This window comes from Idiotropiscis lumnitzeri, chromosome 14, assembly GCF_059441095.1.
Source record: "Idiotropiscis lumnitzeri isolate Australia: NSW breed Sydney's pygmy pipehorse chromosome 14, RoL_Ilum_1.0, whole genome shotgun sequence".
Lineage (NCBI taxonomy): Eukaryota > Metazoa > Chordata > Actinopteri > Syngnathiformes > Syngnathidae > Idiotropiscis > Idiotropiscis lumnitzeri.
Window position 1 is genome coordinate 15,258,194 of NC_142404.1, and position 20,320 is coordinate 15,278,513.

At 43.1% G+C, this 20,320-nt stretch overlaps 1 protein-coding gene across 1 annotated transcript in view; it reads right to left on the reverse strand.

The window, feature by feature from the left end:
* The window catches only part of neb (nebulin), a 57,821-nt gene that overhangs the window by 37,060 nt on the left and 441 nt on the right, over positions 1-20,320 (reverse strand). The window contains exons 2-48 of the mRNA XM_088315387.1: positions 17,093-17,164; positions 15,928-16,035; positions 15,735-15,842; positions 15,450-15,554; positions 15,275-15,379; positions 14,983-15,087; positions 14,796-14,900; positions 14,340-14,444; positions 13,763-13,870; positions 13,443-13,559; positions 13,239-13,340; positions 12,769-12,876; positions 12,582-12,686; positions 12,398-12,496; positions 11,156-11,260; positions 10,977-11,084; positions 10,796-10,909; positions 10,478-10,675; positions 9,860-9,967; positions 9,681-9,779; positions 9,504-9,608; positions 9,325-9,432; positions 8,261-8,572; positions 7,455-7,661; positions 7,272-7,376; positions 6,747-6,854; positions 6,352-6,663; positions 5,857-6,063; positions 5,671-5,775; positions 5,479-5,586; positions 4,971-5,282; positions 4,560-4,766; positions 4,365-4,469; positions 4,156-4,263; positions 3,762-4,073; positions 3,176-3,382; positions 2,994-3,098; positions 2,819-2,926; positions 2,424-2,735; positions 2,052-2,258; positions 1,872-1,976; positions 1,675-1,782; positions 1,099-1,410; positions 819-1,022; positions 644-748; positions 423-530; positions 35-346 (exon numbers count right to left, since the gene is read on the reverse strand). Of these exons, the coding sequence (XP_088171513.1) occupies positions 35-346; positions 423-530; positions 644-748; positions 819-1,022; positions 1,099-1,410; positions 1,675-1,782; positions 1,872-1,976; positions 2,052-2,258; positions 2,424-2,735; positions 2,819-2,926; positions 2,994-3,098; positions 3,176-3,382; positions 3,762-4,073; positions 4,156-4,263; positions 4,365-4,469; positions 4,560-4,766; positions 4,971-5,282; positions 5,479-5,586; positions 5,671-5,775; positions 5,857-6,063; positions 6,352-6,663; positions 6,747-6,854; positions 7,272-7,376; positions 7,455-7,661; positions 8,261-8,572; positions 9,325-9,432; positions 9,504-9,608; positions 9,681-9,779; positions 9,860-9,967; positions 10,478-10,675; positions 10,796-10,909; positions 10,977-11,084; positions 11,156-11,260; positions 12,398-12,496; positions 12,582-12,686; positions 12,769-12,876; positions 13,239-13,340; positions 13,443-13,559; positions 13,763-13,870; positions 14,340-14,444; positions 14,796-14,900; positions 14,983-15,087; positions 15,275-15,379; positions 15,450-15,554; positions 15,735-15,842; positions 15,928-16,035; positions 17,093-17,164 (7,098 nt within the window). The remainder of the gene's footprint in view (positions 1-34; positions 347-422; positions 531-643; positions 749-818; positions 1,023-1,098; positions 1,411-1,674; positions 1,783-1,871; positions 1,977-2,051; positions 2,259-2,423; positions 2,736-2,818; positions 2,927-2,993; positions 3,099-3,175; positions 3,383-3,761; positions 4,074-4,155; positions 4,264-4,364; positions 4,470-4,559; positions 4,767-4,970; positions 5,283-5,478; positions 5,587-5,670; positions 5,776-5,856; positions 6,064-6,351; positions 6,664-6,746; positions 6,855-7,271; positions 7,377-7,454; positions 7,662-8,260; positions 8,573-9,324; positions 9,433-9,503; positions 9,609-9,680; positions 9,780-9,859; positions 9,968-10,477; positions 10,676-10,795; positions 10,910-10,976; positions 11,085-11,155; positions 11,261-12,397; positions 12,497-12,581; positions 12,687-12,768; positions 12,877-13,238; positions 13,341-13,442; positions 13,560-13,762; positions 13,871-14,339; positions 14,445-14,795; positions 14,901-14,982; positions 15,088-15,274; positions 15,380-15,449; positions 15,555-15,734; positions 15,843-15,927; positions 16,036-17,092; positions 17,165-20,320) is intronic.

The window sequence follows — 20,320 nt, forward strand, 5'->3', positions numbered from 1 at the left end:
AATAAATGAGGATTCACTGTATTAATTTCCATACATCACTCTGCAGGTCGTAGGCGTGTCTGGCTTGGCGAACGTCGTTAGAGTCGGGCAGGCAGGTCCACTGGTGCAGGCGGTTGATGTAGTTGGTATGGTTGACCTGGATCTGGTTCTTCTTAGCTAGCTCAAAAGACAGCATGTCCACAGGCAGGTGGAATCTGGTCTTTGACTGGTTGAAGTCCTTCTTGTAGAGGACGTCACTGGCAATCTTGGCGGAGTTCAGGGCTAGCATAAGGAGAGGGTCATCCTGGATGCTCAGAGCCCCGATGTGGTGGCCGACCTGCCTGCGGTACCCGGTCTTGTACTTGTACTATCAAAGGATTATATAAGACCATATGAAGACTTTCCAGGTACACAACAACCATACAAATGACTCATAACCTTACATCACTGGCAATGTCGCGGGACGCTTTGGCTGCTAGAATGGAAATGGCATCTTTGCCCAAGTCGTAACCTTTCTTCTTCGCGTCTTCATTTGCCTGCTTGTATAGTTTCTGGAAGTCAAAACGAAATGCAGAAAAACTTCAAGAAAATCTTCGGAAAACCTTTTTGTGACTAATTTATGATACAAGCAAGATAAACTGTTGCTTGTTTTGGTCAAACTCACCAGACTGTAGTTGGCTTTGTTGGCTTTAGCTAACACAATGTCCATAGCATCAGGCATGACATGGATGGTTGTCTTATCCTGGTCCCAGGCTTGAGTGTAGGCATGCTGCAAAATTGGAGGTTCAAAAAATGTTATTGGCATACTTCGGTCATTCTGGAATGCTGCTAAAACCTACCTTGTTCATGACTTGAGCGTTGGCCTTGGCCAGCACCATGGGCATGTCCTCGGTGGAGACCTTAAACTTGTAGTTGCTCGGGTGTTGGCGGTACTTCTGTTCACTCAGGATCTCACCGGCTTTCTTCACCTTCTGTGCATCCAACGAACCAATCGGCACCCAGCCAGTACCCTGAAGGGACTTCAGCTCTTCCTTGTAGACCACCTGAACGAGACAAGAAGGTGTAATCAACAAACATGTATTTGCTTGTATTACCGTATCCTTTATGTCTTAGACTCACGTCACTCTGCAGGTCGTAGGCGCGTCTGGCTTGGCGAACGTCGTTGGAGTCGGGAAGGCAGGTCCAGTTGTGCAGGCGAGTGATGTAGTTGGCATGGTTGACCTGGATTTGGTTCTTCTTGGCCAGCTCAAAAGACAGCATGTCCACTGGCAGGTGGAATCTGGTCTTCGACTGGTTGAAGTCCTTCTTGTAGAGGGCGTCGCTGGCGATCTTGGCCGAGTTAAGGGCCAGCATGAGGAGCGGGTCATCCTGGATGCTGAGGGCCCCGATGTGGTGGCCGACCTGTTTACGGTATCCGGTCTTGTACTTGTACTGTGAGAAAAGGAAAGTTTTGAGAGGGTTTGGGCGTCCAGAGAAGAGCCATTGGCTCTATTAGTTGAAGGATTCTGTGAATGGAGCTGCCAGATTGTAGACGAAGATCAAACAAAGAAGACTTATGGATGCAAAATTGGCAGATAACTGGAGTTAGAGCAGGAGATGCAGAGGACAAGATCAGATGGAAGAGGAGGATTTGCAGTGACCACCTGAATCGGGTTAAGAGCAAAGTAAAGAAGAAGAATACACTTAAGGACTTACGTCGCTTGCAATAAAAGTTGAGGCTTTCGCAGCCTGCACGGAGATAGCGTCAGCACGAAGGTTGTGACCCTTCTTCTTGGCAAGCTCATTGTCCAGTTTGTACCGTCTCTGATGACAAAGACATAATAGTTTTAAATTATTTGTTCATAAGGTGCAGCAACTGCCTGGGTAAGTCACAATAGTCCTGAAATTCTCACCTCGCTGTAGTTTTTCCTATTTTCCCGTGCAAGAACAACGTCCATTGCATCAGGCATGATGTGAATGGTTCTCTTGTCGTGGTCCCAGGCTTTGGTGTAAGATTGCTGGAAGAACAAGTCCGTTTGAGTTATCAGACACAAAAATAGAGCAAGAACAGATCTTTTTATCTTTTGCAGTACCTTATCCATGATCTGGTTGTTGGCAGTGGCTAGTGTCAGGTCCATGGAGTGCATGTCCTTGGTGAATTTGAAGGTGCTGGGATGCTGACGGTACCCATGGTCCCTCAAGATGTTGCCGGCTGTTCTGACTTTCTCCACTTCCAGTGAGCCAATGGGAACCCAACCGATTCCTCGGATGAAGTTTTGATAGTCACTCTTGTACTGGTTCTGTAGCAGAAGTCGTACTTTGTCAATTACAGCCTATGACTGTAGGCAATTATAACTGTATTGTCGGGGGATAAGTGGCAATTATTCAAGTTTTTTTTACAGAGTTGAATTGGAGGATTACTGTACTACAATTTCAGATCTTGAAGCTTCTTATCGTCTACTTACATCACTGGCAATAAACTGCATGTTCCGGGCCAGTTCCAGGTTCATGGCATCAGGTAGGACAGTGTAGTGAGGAATAAGCCTTTTATATCCAGTCATGGTCTGCACGGCAGAGGCGTTCTTTGCATGGACCACGCTCATCATATCCACCGGCGAGTGGTACTTCAGCTTAGACTTCTGGTAGTCCTTCTTGTAGTTCTTGTCGCTCTGGAGCTTGGCCACCTCCATGTAGTGGACCAGCAGAGGGTCGTCCTGCAGGCTACGGAAGCCCACGTGGTGGCCTCGCGCATTCTCGTAAGCTAGTTTGTACTTGTACTGGAATGTAAAAAAAAATGTCAGGGTCTCATAACTTCAAAAACTTATCAATTGGGGTACATGTACGTCAAGGTCCTACTCACGTTGCTGGCAATGTTGGTACTAGACTTGGCTGCGACAATTGGGATGGCGTCGGCTCTGAGATCGTAGCCCCTGTTGGCCATTTCTGCAAGGCCAGCTTTGTATCGTTTCTGTGAAAGGAAGCAAGACAATCATGTCGCTGAAACGAGTGAGACCGCTCATCATTTATCATCTCACATTGCTCATGGTGATGGCGTTGGCCTTGGCCAGGACAATCTCCGGAGCATCCGGCATGACGTGGACAGTCAGTTTGTCCTTTTCCCAAGCGGCCGTGTAAGCTTTCTGAAAAGGAATTCCACATGAAATGAGCATTTTTGTTGTGTGGAAGAGCAAGAGAGCTATATTTTAGTGTGCCACACCTTATTCATGATCTGATTGTTGGCCGTGGCCAAAGCCATGTCCATGGAGTCCATCAGCTTGCTGTACTTGAAGTTGGACGGGTGAGTGCGGTACTTGGTCTCACTTAGGATATCCCCGCCAACCTTGGCGGTGTCGACCGCGAGCGAGCCAATGGGGATCCAGCCCATACCTTTAACGTAGTTGTTCCAGTCTGACTTGTAATCGCACTGGAAAGAGAAAGATGTTATTAGTGATTGGAATGAATCTCTCTATTCATTTATTTTGCAAAAACAGGGGGCTGTATACGGTGGCCTGGGGGACTCGTGTTCTGTATCTCCTTGTGGGTCATTGTTTTTTTCTCGTCTTATTTATTATTATTTATTTTTATTATTATTGCCTTACTTACTTTATTGTCTTGGACTGATTGTGTCTGTTCCATTTCGTTACACTTTGTGGCACAATGACAAAGCTATTCGGATTTTGATTAACACTTGAGACTCATGATTTGCACATGTGACCTCCTCCCACCTCTGAAAAAGGTGCTAGACAAAAAACTTGCATTGCCTTGACTAACAATGATGAGCACTTGACCTGAGATGAACTTACATCGCTAGATTGGGCGTTCATGGTACGAGCAAGCACAAAGCTCATGGCATCCGGGAGGAGAGCGTTGGTGTGATGGATCTTCCTGTAGCCGGCCATGGTCTGGGCGGCCGAGGCGTGCTTGGCGTGGGCCACGCTCATCATGTCCACCGGCGAGTGGTACTTTAGCTTGGACTTGTGGTAGTCCTTCTTGTAGTTCTTGTCACTCTGGAGCTTGGCTACCTCCATGTAGTGGACCAGCAGGGGGTCGTCCTGCAGGCTCCGGAAGCCTACGTGGTGGCCACGCGCCTTCTCATAAGCCAGTTTGTACTTAAACTGTAATGACGAGTCAAATAAGTAAGGTGACAGTGCACAACGACTTGTGGTGCAGTACAGGAATATTTTTTTTGTGACGTACATTACTGGCGATATTTGTTCCTGACTTGGCAGCTACGATGGGAATGGCATCTGCTTTCAGGTTGTAGCCCTTATTGGCCATCTCCGCCACACCAGATTTGTAAAGTTTCTGTAAAAAGAAAAACACATCAGTAACTACATGGAGCAGAGTTTTCAGAGAGTATGACAGACTATTTTCATTCTTGATGTGACATTTTGAGGGGAATTTACATCGCTCATGGTGATAGCATTGGCCTTGGCCAGGACAATCTCAGGAGAGTCCGGCATGATGTGGACTGTCCGTTTGTCCTTTTCCCAAGCAGCCGTGTAAGCTTTCTATCAATGAAAATCAGAGGAAAAATAGATGGGCATTGGCATTGAGGGTGATAGTTGGCAAATATTTTGCCCTCCATTTAATTGGTTAACCTTATCCATGATCTGGTTGTTGACGGTGGCCAGGGCAATGTCCATTGAGTCCATCAGCTTACTGTACTTGAAGTTGGATGGATGAGTGCGGTACTTGTTCTCGCTTAGGATATCACTGCCAACCTTGGCGGTCTCTACCGCGAGCGAGCCAATCGGGATCCAGCCCAAACCTTTGACGAAGTTGTTCCAGTCGTACTTGTAATCACACTGAGAGATAAAAGTAATCGGTGAGTGGGCAGAATCGAGGGCCTGAATTTTATTAGCCACTTAAAAGCTGTCACTAGGTCTGCTTAATATCGGCCGAAGAAAATCTATAGAATAATTGATTGTCTGTCAAAACAAGACATAAGAAATGAATCAACTTGACTCATGACTTGCTGAACTGAAGTAATGACTTGAGTACAAACTTACATCGCTAGACTGGGTGTTCATGGTACGAGCCAGGACGAAGTTCATGGCGTCAGGGAGGAGAGCGTTGGTGTGGTGCATCTTCCTGTAGCCGGCCATGGTCTGGGCGGCTGAGGCCTGCTTGGCGTGGACCACGCTCATCATGTCCACCGGCGAGTGGTACTTCAGCTTGGACTTGTGGTAGTCCTTCTTGTAGTTCTTGTCGCTCTGGAGCTTGGCCACCTCCATGTAGTGGACCAGCAGAGGGTCGTCCTGCAGGCTACGGATGCCTACGTGGTGGCCTCGATCTTTCTCAAAATCTTTCTTGTATTGCACCTACGAAAACAAGGCAAGGGTGACTTTTTGTCCCAGCTGTTGGATGTTGGATCGGTAAGTCTCAGAGTGCAAAGCATGCTTGTGGACCTGCGCTGTCTATATACTGAACTCGAGACCACTGCGCCTGTGAATTGGTGCTATATAAATAAAATTGGATTGAAGTGAATTAAAGGGAAAGACTGAAGGTTATACGCACATTGCTGGCAATATGTCTGCCGTGCTTGGCGTGCTGAATGGGAATGGCGTCTGGCCTCAAGTCGTAGCCTTTGGCAATATCTTCCAGCCATTTTTGCTTGTACTGACTCTGCAGGGGGACAAAATATACATTTAAATTTGTGTTCATCAAGTCGAACAATATGTCCATAAATCAAAAATGTTTTCCTCTCACCTCACTGAGGGTATGAGCGTTAAATTTCGCCTGGAGGAACTCAGGGCTGTCGACCGGCAAGTGGTAGGTATGCTTGAACTTCTCACCAGAAGCTTTGTAGGCAGCCTACAGGGGTGAAAAATACACAAGCGTAAAGATCAGGTGGACATTGTGAACACAAAAGGCTGTCAACCGAGTGGCTCGTACAGGGTCCAGCTGCTTGGAGTTGCTCAGAGCGAGGGACATGTTCATGCTGTCGCTGGTGCTGGTGAACTTGAACGTGCTGGGATGCTGGCGGTAGCTGATCTCATCCAGGGCGGCCTTGGCAGCTTTGGCCTTCTCCACGTCCAGAGAACCAATCGGAACCCACCCGGATCCTTTGTGGTAGTTCGTGTAGTCTGCTTTATAAACATTCTGTCGAGAACCAGAGTGATTTATATTATGTTGCTAAATTAGGTAATACAACCCCTAATTAGTTTTTTTTTATCAAGGTATGATTGTTTTAAAAAAAAGTAAAAATGTTCTGTTATTTTGAAAGATAGTCTTGGGTTCGATTAACAAAGGCTGGAGGTGGATCTTAGTCTGGCCTACGAATCGGCCCTCGTGCGTGTGATGAACCTACCCTCATTTTGATACTTTTTGTCATTTTTTAACCCCAGTTTTTGCAGTGTTGCGATACCAATCAAAAGAGAGAGCACGTACGTCGCTCTGAATCTCCATCACGTCCTTGCAGTGGTGCAGTTGCAAGTTGTCGGGAAGAATCGTATAGTCGTGGAGGTACGTCCTGTAGCCGATCATGGTCTGCACGGCCGAGCCGTACTTGGCGTGGGCCACGCTCATCATGTCGACAGGTGTGTGGTACTTGAGCTTGGCCTTGTGGTAGTCCTTCTTGTAGTTCTTGTCACTCTGGTGCTTGGCCACCTCCATGTAGTGGACCAACAGGGGGTCATCCTGCAGGCTACGGAAGCCCACGTGGTGGCCCTTTGCCTTCTCGTGTGCCAGTTTGTACTTGTACTGCAAAAAAGAGGGACAAAACCTCAGGTGGGAACAGTTGAAAGTACTGGAGCTGCCAAAGTAGAAGCGGGTTGGCAACTCACGTCGCTGGCAATGTCTCTGGAGGTCTTGGCTGCCACGATGGGGATGGCATCCTCCTTCATGTGATGCCCTTTCAGCAGATCTCGACGGTGAGTTTCGGTGTAGTAATTCTGAAAATAAACAGTGTGTTTGTACGTGTAACAGTATACACATTTTTGCTTCAATTCAAAGGACATTGTACTGTTCCGGCTGGTGTGCACGCATTGGCCACTTGGGGGCAGCATACTAGGCAAGGAAGGGCAGTTCTATTTATGCAGTGCATTTCATATTATTTTAAATACACAACGTGAATTCTTTTCGTTGTATTTAGTTTAACATTAAACTTCAATGGGGAGCGGTAGTAAACATCTTGAAGCCTCTTCTTTGAAGAACCGTTCACTATCTGCCAAACTGATGTTTACCGTTAGTTGAGTTGACAGTTGAGAGGCAAATTCGGAGTTAGTAACTATCCATGCCTGATTGCTGCCGGAACATAAAAAGTCTCAATGAACATTAACAGTAAATAAAAGATCAGCAAAGCGTCTAACCTTGCTGATGTTGGCCGCATTGTATCTGGCTAGGAGCAGTTCAGGAGCATCAACAGGAAGATGGTAGGTGTGCATGAACTTCTCGCCACTGGCCTTGTAGTTTTTCTGTGGTCAAAACCAAGAAACGCGGTCAAAAGGGTCAAAGGGTCTCCGGAGAAAGAGCTTTGTGAAGAAGGCGCTCACCGCGTTGAGAATCTGAGTGTTGGCTTTGGCCAGCTCCATGTTCATGGAGTCGGCCGGGCTGGTGAACTTGATGGTGTCCGGATGTTGTCGGTATTTCTTCTCATTCAGAGCCGCCGTCGCCGCTTTTACCTTTTCCACCTCCAGTGAGCCGATTGGGACCCAACCGATTCCTTTCACGCAGTTCTCATAATCCTGTTTGTACTGGTGCTAGAAAAGCCACCAAAAAAGGGTGTTGGTATTTTACCCAAAAGCTAGGCTTGAAGATCCCCAAAAAGCAGTGGTGGGACACGTATTTGCTACCTGAACCTTCACAGAGGACCTACTTTATCTTTTAATCATTGGAACCAATTTAGAACTATTGTTGCAAGATTAAGTGACTTTTCAGACTACCTTAGACGACCTCTTGCTATAATTTAACGACTTTGAAAAGTTGTTCAGATACTGTTGGGATTTAATCAATTTAAACGTTGATGCCAATTTAGCAATTCTGTTCCTAGAATTAACAGCTTTTCTCACAACAAATTTAGCAACTATTAACAGTTGTGTTTGAGATTTTTTTAATGCAACTTTTGATAAGTAACTCACATAGAACCAAATGACAATAAATATAGCGCGACAGTCAGTGAGATTTCTGAGCAATTAGTACCAATTTAGCACTTTTGTTGCTAGATTTAGCAGATTTTCTTGCAACAAATTTAGCGGCTTTTAAAAGTTGTTCGGAAACTGCTCCGAGAAGCGTAGCATTTTTTCACAAAAAGCTCAGTGCAACACATTTTAACTGAGTGGCTGAAAATGTTGGAACTTACATCACTGGCATTGTAGTTCATGGTGCGAGCCAAGTCCAGGTTCATGGCATCTGGTAGCAGGCAGTAGTTGTGTTGGGGCTGCTTGTAGCCGGTGTGGGTCTGCACGGCCGAGGCGTGCTTGGCGTGGGCCACGCTCATCATGTCCACCGGCGACTGGTACTTGAGTTTGAGCTTGTGGTAGTCCTTCTTGTAGTTCCTGTCACTCTGGTGCTTGGCCACCTCCATGTAGTGGACCAGCAGGGGGTCGTCCTGCAGGCTACGGAAGCCCACGTGGTGGCCTCGATCCTTCTCATACGCTTTCTTGTACTGGACCTACAGTTGGGATTGCGGAGTCATGTTTAGCAAGGTGGGGGGCTGAAAAAGTCTGCAATTTTAGGACTTTGGACATGCATTTGATAAAATTAAGTGGGGAAAAAAAGATAATGATAACATGCAATGTTCACAGCTCAATCCTAAAAGACACAACAACTACAACACAAAGTTTCATCAAAGCTAGAAAATCCAGGCAGGTAAGCCACATGAACTCTTCAGTTTAGATCACTGATAGCGAGTCACACATTAATACAATAACTAACAAATATTGGTTGCAACTGATCAAATAATGACTTTCTGGAAGTTAGTTGGGACTTGAATTTCTTGAAAGGTGAAGGTTCAGACTTGAGACTTCCTTATGACACGTGACTTCGTCCTGCCTCGTGAGCAGGGGTGGGCAAACTTTTTGATTGGTGAGCCACAATGGGTTCTAAAATTTGACAGAGGGGCCGGACCAGGAGCATATGGATGGAGTGTTTTGCTAACCTCACCTCATCTGAGAATAAAATACATTTGATTTTAAATGAAAGTGAACAAAAGCATTACAACAATATATATGTCTCTGAAAAAACACAGTATTTAGAAAATAAAACATTAACGAGGTTTATTCATGACATTTTTTTCAAGTTTGACAGGCCGGATTAAAACGTTTAACGGGCCGCATGTGGCCCCCGGACCGTAGTTTGCCCACGCCTGCTCTAGGTGTTTAGGCAACTGAGCGCAAAGGGTTCATGTATGTGCTGAGAACTTACATCACTGGCAGCGTGTCTGGCAGCTTTGGCGGCGACAATGGGGATAGCATCGGCCTGCAGGTCGTAGCCTTGAGCGATCAGGTCCTGCCAGGCGTACTTGTAGTAGTTCTGAAATGGAGGAACGCACACGGGATGAGTCAAAAAACAAACGTTTGTCCGAGATCGTGTCGCTGTCTTACGTTGCTGATGTTGTAGGCGTTGCACTTGGCCTGGAGGAACTCAGGAATGTCAGCAGGTAGGGAGTACTTTTGGTGGATGTCCTCCAGACCTTGCTTGTAGAACAGCTACGAGAAACAAAGCCCAGTTAGGAAAGAATCGACGCCACGTGAAAAGGAAAAGCGCTTATCGGAACTCACATCACTCCTTTGCAGCTGGTTCACTTTGGCCTGCATCATGACGGGGTGGTCGTCGATGGACGTGAAGGGGATGGTGTCAGGGTGCTGTCTGTATTTTTTCTGCATGAAAAGAAAACAACAGCGTCGTGTAAAACCTTTCAGATGTCAGTTTTGTTTTATTTGTTGATTGTCGGACAAACCTCGCTAAGGATTTCCCCGGCATTCTTGGCTTTTTCCACATCCAAAGAGCCAAACGGCACCCATGGGGTCCCCTTGGTGTAGTTGTTGTAGTCAGACTTGTACTCATTCTGAAGACACAAGACGGATGATGATATTTAACAATTTTTCAATTATTACCTAAATAACCATGATTAATACTCCCCCCCCCCCCATCGAGCAGCCTTCGCCACCATGCAGTTAGTCTCCCAGGCCTGAATTAACTCTTCAGAAATCATTGAAAATAGTATTCAGTTATCAAATGCAGACTTTTGGTATAGTTAATGTGAGGATAGCAGATGAAAATGGCAACAAAAAAAAAGACGTAATAAAGTTCAGTTTCCAGCTATTCATTCTGCCACTATCTTTCTCGCACAGGCTCAAAAAACATGAGTCTCGCAGGTCCTCGCGATATCCGCTAACAGCATGCAGGATGTCAACAGCAGACATTAAAGAAAAAGATCCATCAGAATACTGAACGACTTTTTGTCATTTAGAGCTTCGTTCGGAACTCACTAAACATTAGTTAAATTGCATTCATTCATCCTTTTTGGTTGCCTTGTTTCGTCCAACTGCTGTTCCTAATTAGCGTGCCGACTTACGTCGCTCTGGATGATGTTGGCCTTCTTGGCCAGATCCAGCAGCACGGCGTCATGCGGCAGGAAGAAGTTGGGGTTGATGCTGCGGTAGCCAGCCATGCTGGTGACGGCCTGCGACTTCTTAGCCTGGGTGACGGACATCATGTCCAGAGGCGTGTGATACTTGGTCTTAATCTTTTCATAGTCTTTTTTGTATTCGCGCTGTGGGAAAAGAACTCAAGTCAATCAAAGCGATCCTGGCCTCATGGCGGCGGTTCTCAAACTGGAGTCCGAGCAGCCGTAGCTTGTGAAGCTGAAGAAATAAACAAAAGGTTTGCTTACATCGCTCTGGATTTTGGCCACGTGAACCGAGTGCAGGATCTTGGGATCATCGTTGATGCTGAGCGCTCCGACCATCTGACCCTTGTTCTGCTCGTACTCCTTCTTGTATTTCACCTAGAAGAATCAATCGAAAAACCATTGTGATTCAATTCTCACCCTTTGGAAAGATTTGCAAACATACGTCGCTGGCGATGTTGGTGTGAGCCCGGGCGGCCAAGATGGGGATAGCGTCCTCCTTAATCTCATACCGCTTGGCCTTGGTTCTCTCCCAGTCGTATTTGTAGCAGCTCTGTGAGGAGATGCGAGCATTCACCGTTATTGTCATGTAAATTTACTGGGCGCCTCAAGGCGGTAGCTTACGTCGCTGAGGTTGAAGGCGTTCACTCTGGACTGGATGAAGAAGGGGTCGTCCGGAGGCAGACTGTTCTTGTGTTTGGTCTCTTCGTAATGCGCCTTGTAGTTGAGCTGTGAGCAGGAGCAAAACGTTGAGTAAAGTGCACGCTTACCCGGTACTAATTCAAAGCTCATAACTTTGAGATGAATAAGTTATATAAGAGGGTTCTGCGCTAACTTTCACTGAGGGATAAAGGTAAAAGGAGTTCAACCTAGACGCGTTTCTAGGGGGTCAAAGGGCAAAAAGAAGAAGAATCTCAACACAGGGGACTATGGCGGACGGGTTGCGAGTCCGTCACAGGTGCATTGTGTAGAAATTTCGCTTTGGTGCTCAGTGAACCACAACATGAAGATAAGCACTCTCATCTAGAATCTAAGAGCCAAAAACATTCCTTCCCTCGACCTTACATTTCTACCAACTGCACAATCGGGATGAGACCCAGACCCAAACTTGGCTTGGATGTTAACAGTCGACAAGAAGGATCACATTTCACTCCAGAATTTCCAGATGAGATTTGACCGCTACATCGGACAGAAGACTAATCGGATTTTCAGTCTGGAGTTTTAGTTACTAGCAAATGCGGTGATTCGAGTTTCAATAGCTACCAAATGCGTAACCCGGAAAAAATGTGGCTTGCCATTTCAGCCAATCCATCCATCATCCGCTTTTTTCGTACTTATTCAGTTCAGGGTAACAGACTACACTCTTCTGGACTGCTTCCACAGTGGCAATTGATCTTGGTTCTGTGTGAACCACTACAACTAAGACATTTAGGATTTACCAGTCATGACGGTCCACAATTTGCTACCAAATAGAATACAACTGGTTTTAGTAAACCCATCAATTGATCTATTTTTGACAACGTTTTGGATTAACTGTTTAAAAAAAACAACAAAAAAAAAACGCTAGATAATAATTCTCTTCCAGTAACTGAATTTTACTGCCACAAGAAGGCAGCACTTTACCAGTGGACTTTCACTGTCTCAGATGACTGGCTCTATTCTGAGTTTGCTGACCGCCACTTGCTATATTTATTCCACAGCCAGACGGATCTCAGGTTTCCATGGCCACCAGTGGGCAGCTGGGCATCCTGCATTTTTAAAAGTCATCTGCATATCTGACACATAGAGGATGTGGCTCTCTAGTTCTGCTACTTGGGTAGTGGAAAGGGCAAGGTTGAAAATCTGGATTCAGGGCGTCATACGTACGTCACTCAGTTGTTTGGCATTGATGGCCGCCTGAACCAGAACCGGCGAGTCGGTTACTTGTGTGAATTTCACTTTGTCTGGATGCTGGCGGTAAACATACTGCAAAACAGACAAACCACGCGTAAGATTCCACCGGAAGAGGACAACCCAAAATCCTGAGTCCAGAATCGATGTCCCTCCTCACATCCTTGCAGTCGTCCAGTTTCTTGGTGGCTTCGTACTCGGCCGTGATAGTTTGGGGGAAGAAACATTGCGTTTTCATGTCTTCGTAGTCGGCTTTGTAGAGTTGCTGTGAAAACAAAAGGATGCAAAATGAGAGGTCGGATGTGTGGGAAAGCATCAAATGGTGGAATATCCACAACTGATCAAACCTGATTCTTCATGTCCTCCACTTGCTGGCAGTGGACCATATAGACATCCTCGTAGCTGCCCAGGTAGTGACCCTTTATTTCGTTGTCGTACTTCTCTTTGTAGCACCTCTGCGGAAAAACAAGGTGATGATTTAAGAAAGAGCAATTATGGATCCTTTAAACATTTTGATGAACAAACGCCAAACAAAGAAGTATAAAATGAATAAAGTTGAACCTGTAATTTTATTAGGAAGAAATTGCAAAAGTGTGAGAATGAAGTTATACTTTTGACATGAAAGTTGTAATTTATTTTATATTTACTGTCAGAATTAGTTACAGTGTAACATCACATCATTAAAACACGAAAAAGTTGTGTTCCTGCAAAAGTAAAGTCGTAATTTTTGGAGAATGTAATTTAAATAAGAAAAGTCAAAAAGCAAAGAAAGAACAAACAAAAGAACGAAAGAAAGAAAGCATTTTGTCGTTCTTACGTCAGTAAACTGTTTGAGAACCGAGTCCATTTGGAACTTGGGCGTTTCGCAGTAGTTGATGCTGAACCCTCGGGACTTCTCGTATTTGTCCTTGTACACTTTCTGCAAAGACCCCCCAAAAAAACAATAGAACAAAAACAATGCTCAACTATTTTCCTACGGGGGAGTGGACTGTGGATTTGAGTGTGGATACGCGCCACATACGTCACTGAGGATGGTGCCGGCGTATCGAAGCTGCCTGAGCCGCGGGTTCTCGGTGGCCGGCAGCGTGTTGTAGTCCGATTGGGCCTTCTTCATCTCGTACTCTTTTTTGTACTGCACCTGGACACAAAAATTTAAAAATTGTACATTCACGGGAAAAAAAATGTTTTTATCGTAGTTTTAGTATGACACTAAAGTCGGAATTTTACTGATAAAAGCCGAATTGCGATTGTGACATTGTTATTTTCTGGACTTTTTTTGGTGTGTATTTGAGGGCAAGAAGTGGTGTCTTTTGTGAGAATCAATGAGTGGTGGTGACTCACGTCGCTAGCGGAGGCACCCGCCTTCTTGTGGGTATCGTAGACCGGCGTGTCGGTTTGCATGAAGTAGATTTGGTCTTTGGTGTCCTCGTGTTTTTGCGTGTATTTCCGCTGCAAGGGAAAGCAAAAGTTGACGCAACTAAAATTGAAAGAGCATTTTCGTCGGCAAAATAAAATGCTTTCAAAAAAGTAAAGCTAACTGAAAATGCATCTCACTAAAAATAACTAAAACGATGATTCTTGCAAAAATGAGATTTTTTTTTTAATAATCTTGCACTCAACAAATACCCAATATATTAAAAAAATGCAATACTAAAACTAATCAAAACTAAACTAAAATTATGCATTTTCAAAAAAATAAAAACAAATAAAAAAACAAACTTGCTCTAAAAAAAAAATATTCTAAATTAATGGGAAAAAAATTAAAAACAAAACAAAAACGAACTGAAGAATTGAAAAATCCAAAATGATTATCAGAATCAGAATCAGAAATCCCTTTATTGTCATTGTCAACGAGATTAGAGATATGACCCTGGTCTGTCCATCTATGTGTGTATTTCTTTGCATGTGTATGTCTTACATTGCTGAGGTTGTCCATGGCCATCCTGGCCATGGCCACGTCATAGTAGGGCGTTTCACACCACTGACCCTTCACGTCTTGGTTGTACGCCTCCTTGTACTTCAGCTGAGGGCAAACAAACAACACATACCGACATCAGTAACCTACATGGTGCAAAAAAAAAAAAAGTATCATAATCATATCCATCCAAAATAGTTTATCTGATTTTTTAAGCACCCCCAAATTTTTTAAGTTTATTTTTGGGGGATAAAGTAAAATAAAACATTTTTTTAGGTTAACTTCGAAACAACTCAACATTTGGAGAAATTACATTTTACAATTTTTTTATTTTATTTTATTTATTTATTTATTTTTGGGGAACATTAAAAAAATAAAAAAAACATAAAAGCATTCAGAGTTTTTTTAAAACAAATTTAAAAAAATGACAAGATTAAAAAGAAAAAAAAAAATGCTTACGTCACTGCGCTGGTCAGAGACTCTCTTGGCCAGCTCCACCTCGGGGGGGTCTGCCAGGACGGTGTACTTGGCCTTGCGCTCGTCGTGGCCTTTCTTGTACTGGACCTGAAGGCGTCACCGTTGGAACTTCAGCGAAACGTCCCCACGTGGGTTAAAAAAAAAAAAAAAAGAGTGGCGAAAGACTTACGTCACTGAGTGCCTCCTGAGCCTTGGCCACCCGACGCAGTTCGGGGCTGTCGATGTACGGGCAGAACATGGTCTTCTCTTCATCCCAGTCCTCCGTATACATTTTCTACACCGCAACAATTTATACACATATCAGTTACATATGCATTTTTCATTAATGTATGAAAAACTATATAAATTTATGAGGGAAAAAATGGCACGTCTGAGAATAAAGTTGTAATTTTAGAATGGGAAAAATCATTCTGGCTACTAGGAATTTTTCATAGCTGCCGCAAAAATAAATAAAGCCTCACTTTGCTGTAGTTGGCCGCATTCTTGACAGCCAAAACCAGTTCTGGGGCATCCGGGGGCAACAGGTACTTGTCCTTGGTCTCGTCCCACTTCTGCCGATAGAGGACCTACGCGGGCGTATGCGGGTGATTGGCGGTTTCCGTTGTGCTGTCTGTGACATGCGCTCAGTGAACCCACCTTGCTGATGAGGTCCGACACCTGCTTGACGTGGGCGATCTCCAGCGCCTCGCCGTCATACATGCTGCCCGTCTTGGACTTGTTGCCCTCCATGCGGTACTTGATCTTTGGAAGGAATACGGCAAGTCAACACACCCGGCCAAAAAAAACTAATGGGTCCATCGGAGTAGGCTAACTCAATTTTAATGTTTTGTATGAGATTTCAAGTTTTAAGCCTGCCACCAAATGTTAGGTGTATTAGAAATAAGAAAAGTAAGGTCCCCTTGCGGCGGCTCGCCGATGTACCTCGCTCAGCTGCTCCTGAGCCTTGCGGATGCGAATCATCTCAGGCGTGTCGGTGGTGATGGAAGGAGGATTCCCTCTGGACTTGTCGTACGCCTGCCGATATTTGTTCTGCATGGCGGAACAAAGACGAAGGATGAGGACACGAACAAAGTTTCGGGAGCAAGAAGACGAGCGGCAAGTGTCGGCGGCTCACGTGGCTGAACTGGTCCAGCATCTTCTGGCTGTGCGCCAGATACGGAGTCATGAACTGGGACGTGTCCACTTTCACCTTCTTCCCCACCTTCCTGGTGGGCAAACCCGACTGGCAGAAGGCAAATTGCAAGTCATAGATGCAAAACGTACACACATCATTCGTGTTTTTAACCGTCACACAAAATAAACATGCAGAATTGCGCTGAGGTTTGCTGTTGTCACACTTTTTCAGGGGAGGGAATACAATTGAATTTTTCCCTAATATAAATTAGATTATTTCAAGGAAACAAGTTGTCATTTTTAAGAGGCAGTTGAGCCAAAAATTCTTTCCAATAATATGTTCTATGCGACCGCACTAGTCCAAATACAGGATCGTGACTAATATTGCGTTTGTGGAATATGAATTCAGTAGCAAAAATGCACCCGTTTTTATCCATCTCAGGGGCGGCCATTTTGGCTTAGGGCTCAGGTAACGTCCAATCACAGCTCAGCTTGCGAAAATCATATGACCGAACTCAGAAAACAGGTGAGCCGTGATTGGATGTTACATGAGCAACTGTGATGTCATTTTCAGTTTACAGCAAGTGGCAAAATGGCCGCCGCCTGAGATGAATAAAAACAGGTGGATTTTGCTGCTTAAGTCATACTCCATAAATACATATATATTAAAAAAATACATATATATGAATATTGCAATAATAAAATGGTATCTTTAAAAATAAAAAAGACTAGTGGTAACTTTATGAGAATATGGTTGAAACCTATTGTAAATGGAGCCCCCCCCCTTTTTTTTTTTTTACAATAAAGTCGTAGAGTTTTGAGGAAAAAAATTACAATAAAATAAAATTACATCTTTCTCAAAAGAGAAAAAGGAGTATCTATTTGTGAACTAAAGTCATAATATAACGAGTAAAAAAGTCAAACGTATAAAATGAAAAAACATGTCTTCCTAAAATGAAATTAAATTGCACCGCGAGCGCAAGATTAGATGACATCTTAGTCAGGCTACATGCAGTAGGCAAGCAGCCAAAATATTCCACATTCATTCACCTTAACCAATACCGCCAGTTATCAACTGACGCTAGCTAGCTGGGAACACTAAAACGAAGCTTGCACAAGACAAAACGCAGCAGCCTGGTGGTTTGTGCCTTTTTGGCGCCATTTACCTGCTGGTCGTGATGATGAGGATGAGGATGATGAGTGTGGTGCTCATGAGTGACGTGTGTCGTCGCTGTCATCTGCTCAACACATCACACAAAATATACAACACACTCTGGCCTTGCACAACATGGGAGAAGAAACACGCTGTGCTTTGCGTGCGTGATGGCGTAAAAAAGGTCGATTCCCGCTCAGCTCTGGTGTGCTGAGTCGTGCTAATGCTAAATGCTGGCGTTAGCATTGTGCGAATTCAAATGTGGCCATCCAGTGTCATGATTAGTTAACAGTAAAAGAATGACAAGCTACGAATTATATGGATTTTGACACTTTGTAAGAAAATAAGCTTTTTTTTTTTTTTTTACCCTTTTAAGAAAGAAATCTGGGTTACAATCACTTCTGAGAAAAGAAAAATACGAATTGTGTCCACCCCAAAAATAAATAAATAAATAATAAAATCTGGATTTCTTGTGAACTCTTCCTGGTAATAAGAATTGGTTGTCCTCAAAAATGGAAAAATTCTGATAAAAAAACAAAAAACTGAATTGTCTGTCACGATGAAATAAACATGATTTGTTGTGAATTCTTCTACGTAATTATCAAAATTGGCTGTGACCAAAAAAAAAATGATTAAATTAAAAACTCTGGAATGATTGTGATCTTTTCTCTGGAATTTATTTAGGAATTGATCTCTCCTAAAATCAGGTGTGATGTGAGTTCTTGGAGAAAAAAAATCTGTATTTATCTTTTCTAAAAAAAAATAAATAAATAAAAATAAAGACAGATTGTGTCTTATTTAAAACGGTAGAAAAAAATTAATTGTGATTGCTTAAAAAAAAAAAAGTGTGTGAGTTCCTCGATGAAAAATCTAGATTGATTGTGAGCTCTTCTAAATAAAAAGCAGGCGCTCGGGTGACATCCATTCTATTTTGGATTGTCATTTCCAATCTGTTTGTGCCTGTCATCCAGTATTGCCAACTTATATTTAGCCATTTTTCAGACGCCCTCCTCAAAAAAGCCATTGGCGAAAAATCTTGCCTCATTTCTGGAACACCCTCCCAGCACGGTTGGGCATACTGGAACATAAGATGGAACGATATCAATTCTACCGACAACAGAGCTGAGAGAAAAGACATCGAATGCGCCATCACTTTATTTTTCATCAACATTTGTATCAGGCCTCGTTATGTGAATTCAGAAGACAGGGGAGAATCATGGCCGTTCCACACCAAAACCGACACATGGATCAAAATTAATTTGTTAATAATAATAATAATAATAAAAAGTGCTTTTTCTGGACAACCGGGCACTCAACGCGCTCATAATATTATTCATGCACTCACGCATTCAGACTTCGCTGGCGGCAAACTAAATTGTGCACCAAAGGCAAGGTGGATGAAGTGACTTGCTCAAGGACGTGACGACAAATGACTCGGACACAGCGGGAATCAAACAGTGGACCTTCTGATTACTGGATGACTCGCTCTTATTGCTGAGCCACAGCTGCTTATGTTAGCCAATTATTTAATGATATAAAAAGTGCATAGAAAGAAAAGATAAAGAAAAAGACTAAACAAAACAACAACTAAACAATTGTATGTTTAAGTAAAATAAAATAAGAAAAATTAACCACAACAAAATTTCCAATTCCAAAAAATTCACAATTCAAGATAAAAAAATCCATAAAAACATTTTTAAAAGTCTTTAAATCAAACGAGAATCTGAGAATTCTCAAATGTACTGGTTGAACGTGTGAAACGTCAAAATGTTTCTCCCCATTCTTTGTATTCCAAACGAGGCATTTGTTCTCCACAGTGTAGATGAAAGTGCAAGTGAAAGCAGAGTGTATTGTTGTTCGGTTTTTTTTTTGGTTTTTTTCCTTTTAGCTTCCTTCCAACTCCAAAACAAACCATTTAGCATCTTTTTAGCAGCCAAAGATGATTAAACCTCGACCACACGACGGGTTATACGGGAGACGGAGCGGACGCATAACGTCGACGTCCGATCGCCCTTATAAGACGTCAAGGAGGTAAATACCAGGACGACTTTAATCCTATTTCGCTAGGAAATAAGGGACTAATTTGACGCCCTTCTGTTTTCACTCTTCCATTAGACACTGAGTCTGAGATGTTGACGCACAGTCCGGACCGTGCGTCAAGGCCCAAGGACTTTGACAGTGAAGACAACAACAAGAAAATCAAAAGATGACATGAAGGTGTTGACATGAGAATAAAGGCAAACAGGAAATAGGTGAAAATCGTTACAATTCAACATGTATAAAAAAAATAAAAAAAAACACGAAAACAGATTTCTCAATTTCCTGATATGACATCCTGAGGTGAATTTTAATCGCTAATTTGTTTATTATAAAACATTTGGCCCAGTAAATGTAAACATTAAAAACATGTTTGATATTTTCAGTATAACCAATGTCACGTTAAACAGAACAAGTGTCGATTAGGAAGAAGACATTAGCATAACAAATAAAAAGCTAATCGCTATGTGTGATCTTCCCGTAAAATGGTTAGCCCGACAATTGTGAGCATCGTAAACACGTTCTATAGTTTCACAATAAAATATGTCATTTTGTAAATCTACTCAGAAAAAGGTAGGGCTGACAATATTCTGCAACAAAACCATATTCAATATTTATCAGGATAAATGATAGTCCTGGGCCGAGAGGTGAATTTTAACTTGCCAAAATGATCTTAAAAAAGTCGAGCCGACAATTGCGAAAACAAGTTCTATATTTTTTTTTACGGAAGAAAATGCCATATGCTCACATAAGATCGACATTAATATTAGAAACAAAACAGATAGTCATGTTTTTTTTCCTCACTAGTTTGCTCGTAAAAAGGTCAGCACGACAAAAAAAAGCATAGAAAAAAATATATTTTTTTTAACTGTTATAAATATCTAAAATAATCATATCTAAAGTTTACATAGAAGTAGGAAACATTTTAATTAATGTTACTGTCAGAATGTAAAAGTACACAATTTTTTTATAGCCTCAGACAACAGCAAATAGCTAATAAGCTAATAGCTAGCTTAGCTTACTAGTTTTCATCAAGCTTGAATGCCCTGCGCTGCCACTCACAGGTTAGTCCAAGTACTACGTCAGGTTTAAAGCGGGATTTAGAAGATGACAAATATGTGATCTTTTTTTTTTTCATGATGACTCAAGTTGAAGTGAAGATATAAGCTTTTTCGGTTTAGATGCCCTGTTGACTGTGCTGCCC